Genomic DNA, 6000 nt, shown 5'->3' with positions numbered 1-6000 from the left:
CTTCAAACTGGTCAACCTTTGACCAGAGGAAACTTGCACTAACATTCTCCCTAATAAACAATTGCACATACAATCTCTATATATTATCAAACATCAAAACTCAAGCTCAAGCCAAATTAGTCAACTTTGACCTAGAGACAATTGTACCAACATGAACAACATGAAAGATCAAATCTTTCTTAGGTTTTCTTATCAAAAAATTTTGACGATCAAACATGGTTCATACAAAAACAACTGTACATAGCATGAACACAACAAATCGAAGAAAAACCTAAACTGTATTGCCATAAAATTGAAGAAATAGAGCCTTTTCTCTGATATCAATTGATAGAACTCGTGTTTTCTTTTAACTGCATGAATTATAGGAATGAAATAAGAACTCAAATAGAGAAAACACAAGACATGATCTAGTTTCATCAAAAGCATGACACAAGAAAGTAAATACATAAACTATAAATTACAAATAACTTGAATGCATGCAGCGGAATTGTCATTGTTCTTCGTGTAGTTCTTGTCAATTCGGCGATCCTACAAAAGAAGAAGGAGAAGAAAGGTTAATCTTCCGAAAGAGTTAGGATTGACAACGCTAAAAACTTTCTTGTCAATGGGGGACAAAGAGTATGTCAAGATTATCCTAAACCCTTGGAGACCTCCTCCAATCCGTTATCAGCCCATAAATGATAACAGCTTGCGGCTTAGGGTTTCTACACATTGAATCTGTATTCAATAACCCGAAACTCAATAAGCATAATGATCCTGTCCGAATGCTGAACCAACGGACGATGGGCACGTGGCGCTCCCTGACTGCTGATGTGGATCTTCGACTGGTTGCACGAAGCTCCGGCGAACCTGCACAGAAGTCGGGCCGGGAAGGGGTTCCCGACGGCGACCCTCCGACGCTTAAGTCAGGCAAGCAAGCAGTGACAAAGTGGCTCTCGAAATATTAGAACGCGTACCTCCGGCGAAAGGTGAGGACCCTTTATATAGAGCTGTGAAGAGGCTCGGGCACACATACCGAGGTGCATACGTGTCCTCTGTCCATACCTCGGTATGGGCTTGTCAGAAGAGCTTACCTGACACCATACTGCTACAGTCCAAGCACATCTATTATGGGACAGCGGGATCCTCTGTTGTAAGATCTTGCGTATGGCCTGGTCGTTGAACATACCCGCTGTCAGGAGATGTTCCCCCGATGTTTCCTTTGTCCTTTTGTCTCTTCTGTTGTCGCGCCGAGCGGCCAGCCGCTCGGCAGGCATAAGTCCGACCGGGCGTAGGTATCGGTCAGACGGGTGCTCGGCTGAGAGTGTTCCACAGCAACGATGCTTTATGCTTCGACCGAGCGGGCTATCCGCTCGGCCAGGTGACCCTTTTCACTTGAGCGTCGGAATCCCGCCCATGGTCGAGTTGTCTTCTGTCCGGCCCGGGAAGCTCCTGGCCGAATGTCAGGTCGGCTCGGCATCCTTCCGTTCGGCCCGACATCCTTCCGTTCGGCCCTGCGTCCTTCCGTTTAGCCCGGCATGCTTCCGTTCAGCCCGACATGCTTTTGTTCGGCAGGGCATCCTTCCGTTCGGCCAGGCATCCTTCCGTTCGGCAGGGCATCCTTCCGTTCGGCCCGTCATCCTTCCGTTCGGTAGGGCATCCTTCCGTTTGGCCCGGCATGCTTCCGTTCGGTCCGGCATCCTTCCGTTCGGCCCGGTATCCTTCCGTTCGGTCCGACATCCTTCGTTCGGCGTGAACTTGGGGTTGACCTCCACGTGTCTTTGACCCTCCACCCATGAGGGTCTCCCGTCCATACCACCGGATCACATAAGTTAGATTACTTTAAAAAGTTTGAATTGTATTAACATGTTCAACTTACATATAGATCCTCCTAATAGGGATAATAAAATCCAACATTGAAAACATACACAAATCTTTGTCGATGTGTTTGAATTTTCATGTTAAAACCCTTGGGTGCTCGACATACAACTCTCAACAAGAAAAAGAGGAGGGGATCGGGAGGGTTTTAAAGTCCACATCAGAAACATAGTAACTTCACCTAGTCACCAGCTAGACCTTATCAGCCAAATCATCTCAGACCCAAAGTCGAATATTCGAGTGCGGTTGTTGACATCCTAAACAACCTCGTATACCATTTGCAAGCTCTTTTAGGGCGCGTTTGGTTCAAGTTATCATGTATAACCTTGGTTATGTGATTACCAGGTAATCACATAACCAAGATTATAGGGAATAAAATATAACCAAATATTGTTTGGTTCAATCTAGGTAATGCAACAAAAACTTATTTGTTTGAATATTTTAATGAATAACTTAGTTTAATATTTTACTATATTACCCTCAGTTACAAAACCAACTATACTTAACTATACGTTTTTTTTACTTTTTCTTTTTCACGTTTTTCTTTATTTATATATATATATATATATTATTTTGTGTTTTTTTTATATTTTATATTTTTTTTCCATTTTTTTATTTTTAAGGTTTTTTTACTTTTTTTTTTTATTTTAAAGTTTTTTTAAAAAAAATAATTTTTTTACGTTTTTTTTTCAATTTTTAATTTTTTTTTACATTTTTAAATTTTTTAAGTTTTTATATATTTTTATTTTTTTTTAATTTTTTATGTTTTTTTTACATTTTTCTTTTTTTTTGTTTTTTAACGTTTTTTTATTTTTTTACTTTTAAAATTTTTTATGTTTTTTTATTTTTTTTAATGTTTTTATTTTTAATGTTTTTAAATTTTTTTCTCATTTTTTTTATGTTTTTTCTATTTTTTTAATGTTTTTCTATTTTTTAAAGATTTTTTTACAATTTTTTATTTTTTATGGTTTTTTATTTTTTATGGTTTTTTTAAATTTATAATTTTATTTTTTATATTTTTCTATTTTTTCTTTATACTTTTCTTTTGCCACATTTTTCTCTTATCCAAGGGTATTTTGGGTAAAAAAAATTATTAACCCCGGAATCAAAAAAAACCTTAGTTTTTAAGGTTTTTCGATTCCTGGTTGCATACCTCTTTTGTTGACGTGTCGGACATGAAACATGAAATTATCAATTACCTAAATCAAATAGGATTTTAATCTTGGATAGATAACTAAAATTATCCAAAATAACCCCTAATCAAATACATCCTTAATGTTTTTATTCGACGTCAAAATATATATATTTATCGATACCAAATGTGATGTTTCAAAAATTCAATTGTTCGTGAGGCCTATCTTATCGATGGAGGACATTCAAAAATCCATGGCAGCACTCGACCACCGCGAAATCATGCCAACGTCCTCGTCACGTGCCCCTCGACAATAAACCAAACGGAAACCATGCCAACGAATATTTTCAGTTATTCTAATTCATTATGAATATATGCAAATAATATCTTTATTTTGGGTTAAATCTTGAGGCAGTATTAATTGCGGTTAATATTTATTATTAATATTGCTAATTAACTGATTTAAATATTTATTACATTTTTCGTGTTTAATAATAATTAAATAAACATAGTAACTTTTTTTTGTGCTATAAATCTTATCCCTCGTTCAGGATAAGATTTGAATAAGTCTCGGCTAACACTTTAAAATACAAAGAGAGGCAAATAAGATTTGATATTTAAGGTATAAAGAGAGGCAAACGGTCTCATTCTTTGATTTATCGATTTCTCTGGCGATGGAGGATGATGGTGGGATTCCGCTGGATACGGCGCGAGCAGAGCGACCGGTGTGGCTGTTGAAGTGTCCGCCGGCGGCGTCGAGGGCATTGCAGTCGGCCGCCTCCGGCTCCGTCTCCTCCACCTCCCCCAACCCCGTCGTCGCCAAGATCGTCCACACCATCGATCTCTTCAACCTCGACGATCCCTCATCCGAGCAGGTAATCGCATTTTCTCTTTAATTATGTATCTCTTCTTCCTGCTTCTTTTTCTCGTTCGTTCAATTGCCTAGCTTGCCGCCTGGGATTAGGGTTAATATTTTTCCAATTTTCAGTTTAACTTGGAAATGGTTCCAAATGATTCTGGTAATGCGCCGAGGAGTTATAAACTGAATGCGTCCAAAGATTTTGTTCCGATGTCTACTTTTTCTGAGTCTAATCAAGGTAAGCATGTCTTTTCATTTCTTTTTGTCGGGACTAAAATTGGGCATAAGAACACTGACTTCAAGTGCTCTAATGCCTTTTAGAATTAACTATTAGCCAAACTTTGGCAATTAGTGAAGCATGTTTACACATGTTTTTTTGGTGAAGTCTAATCACAAAAGTAATTGTTAATGTAGGAAAGCTCTCGGTGGAGGGGAAGGTAAAGTATAAATTTGACATGGAGCCTCAAAATTTCAGGGATTATAGTAAAATATGTCGCGAAAGAACGAACAAGTCTATGATTAAGACCAGAAAAGTCCAGGTTGATGCATTTTATTTTTTGCTTTGTCAACTTATTTTATTACTTCTTCTTTGTTCTATGTCCAAAGTTAAATCCTTATTATTATTTTTTCCTTCCATAATTTTAGGTTATCGATAATGATCATGGAGGGCTTATGAGGCCGATGCCTGGCATGGTTGGCCTAGTTTCATCTGGTTCAAAGGTGGTAGTTTTTTATCTGTGTAGCAATTCATATTCAGTTGTCATTTGATTCATTGTCAATTGACTTAGTGATAATTGTTCATATTCAATTGTCATTTGATGTTTTGACAGGACAAGAAAAAAGTAACTCCATCTAAAGGATCGGATGCAAAGAGGACCCGCAGGGACAAAGGCGAAATGTTGAACATTCTCTTTAAATTATTTGAAAGACAACCAAATTGGGCGTTGAAACAATTGGTCCAAGAGACTGACCAACCTGAGGTACTACTAGCTACTTCAATAATGCTGATTTTTTCTGCTCGGTTTTTCTTAGTTGAAAATTTTATTTTGAACAGCAATTCCTAAAAGAGATATTAAACGAGATTTGTGTGTACAACAAGAGAGGACCCAATCAAGGAACCCACGAGCTCAAAGCGGAATACAAGAATTTTGGGGGAACCAACAATGAATGATGTGGAAGGTAAGAAGTTTTGTTCTTCATGTTTTTTCTTCTTTTGCTCAAGCAAACATCAGTTTGTATCTATGCACTTGATGGATTCCCTCGTGTTTAGATAGATAACAACACATGCCGGTTTAAAGAAGAAGATCCACGTGACAATTTTTTAGAAGAAACTAAATAGAAAAATAGGGGTAAACGCGTCGTTGGCTATGCTTTGTGTTTATTTTGAAGCGTCAACATCTTTAATTTCATCTTCGATTTAATCAAAATTTATTTATTTATTTTCAATTAAAGTGACAACCGTAAGCATAAAGCTGACCGACTTTTCCTGTTTTAATTTGTGCAGCTCTCCACTGTCATTCCAAAGTTGCACCTGCTACTGCTAGACTGCTTTTGCTCTTTAAGAACAAGACCACCCAGCCTCTCTGCAAGCTACAAAATAGAAGTGCAATGTTTATGCATAGTTCTTTTAATAATGGTGCTGTTTTTTTAAGCATTAATTCATGGGATTTGAACCTTGCATTTTAATAGAAAAATTTTAGATTGTTTCCATTGTACTTTTCTTTTTTAAGAATTTTCAACTGATGTGGCATGCTAAAATTTTCGTTGTCTTTTGTTTAACTTATAAGAGCAAATAACTGTAATAATTTTTCTCCCATCTACATAATTCAAAACTCAAGGAAAAATATTGAGTAGGTCAAGAGGATTCAGTAGCTAAAAGAAGGCTAGCTGGATGTTAAGCAAAAGATAGAAGCCCGTACCCAAGTGATAACGGTCAAGATAGCTCAAGGAGGATTATATCCTTGCAATGGAAATCCTAAACAGGTTAAAGCTAAATGAAGCATCAAACATCATTGACATGCTCATTGATACAGCCTGTTGTGGGTGGTGTTGAAAGTAATGTGGAGTCAATAGTCAAGATGATATAATAGTCAAAGTCAAGAGAAGGTGACAGTTAAAATCAAGGTGAGGTGACAGTCAAAATTATAGATGC

General features: G+C 37.2%; 1 protein-coding gene across 1 annotated transcript; it reads left to right on the top strand.

Annotated features, from left to right (window-relative positions):
• Positions 1-3619: 3619 nt before the first annotated feature.
• Positions 3620-5521, top strand: LOC121973648 (transcription initiation factor IIF subunit beta-like). Its single transcript, XM_042525038.1, has 7 exons — positions 3620-3864; positions 3978-4086; positions 4263-4387; positions 4494-4568; positions 4679-4828; positions 4903-5027; positions 5353-5521. Exons 1-6 carry the CDS (start codon positions 3664-3666, stop codon positions 5017-5019), a joined length of 777 nt encoding a protein of 258 aa, XP_042380972.1. The 5' UTR covers positions 3620-3663; the 3' UTR covers positions 5020-5027; positions 5353-5521.
• The last annotated feature ends 479 nt before the right edge of the window (positions 5522-6000 follow it).

This window comes from Zingiber officinale, chromosome 4A (assembly GCF_018446385.1).
Source record: "Zingiber officinale cultivar Zhangliang chromosome 4A, Zo_v1.1, whole genome shotgun sequence".
Taxonomy (NCBI): domain Eukaryota; kingdom Viridiplantae; phylum Streptophyta; class Magnoliopsida; order Zingiberales; family Zingiberaceae; genus Zingiber; species Zingiber officinale.
Note: the sequence above shows the minus strand (reverse complement) of the source record. Positions and strands in the feature narration are given on the sequence as shown.

Excerpts from the sequence above, each read along its gene's own strand:
- LOC121973648 (XM_042525038.1), top strand. The coding sequence starts at position 3,664 with ATGGAGGATGATGGTGGGATTCCGCTGGATACGGCGCGAGCAGAGCGA. Across the intron at positions 4,087-4,262 it reads TTTTTCTGAGTCTAATCAAG|GAAAGCTCTCGGTGGAGGGG; the intron begins GTAAGCATGTCT and ends TTGTTAATGTAG. Across the intron at positions 4,829-4,902 it reads AAGAGACTGACCAACCTGAG|CAATTCCTAAAAGAGATATT; the intron begins GTACTACTAGCT and ends TATTTTGAACAG.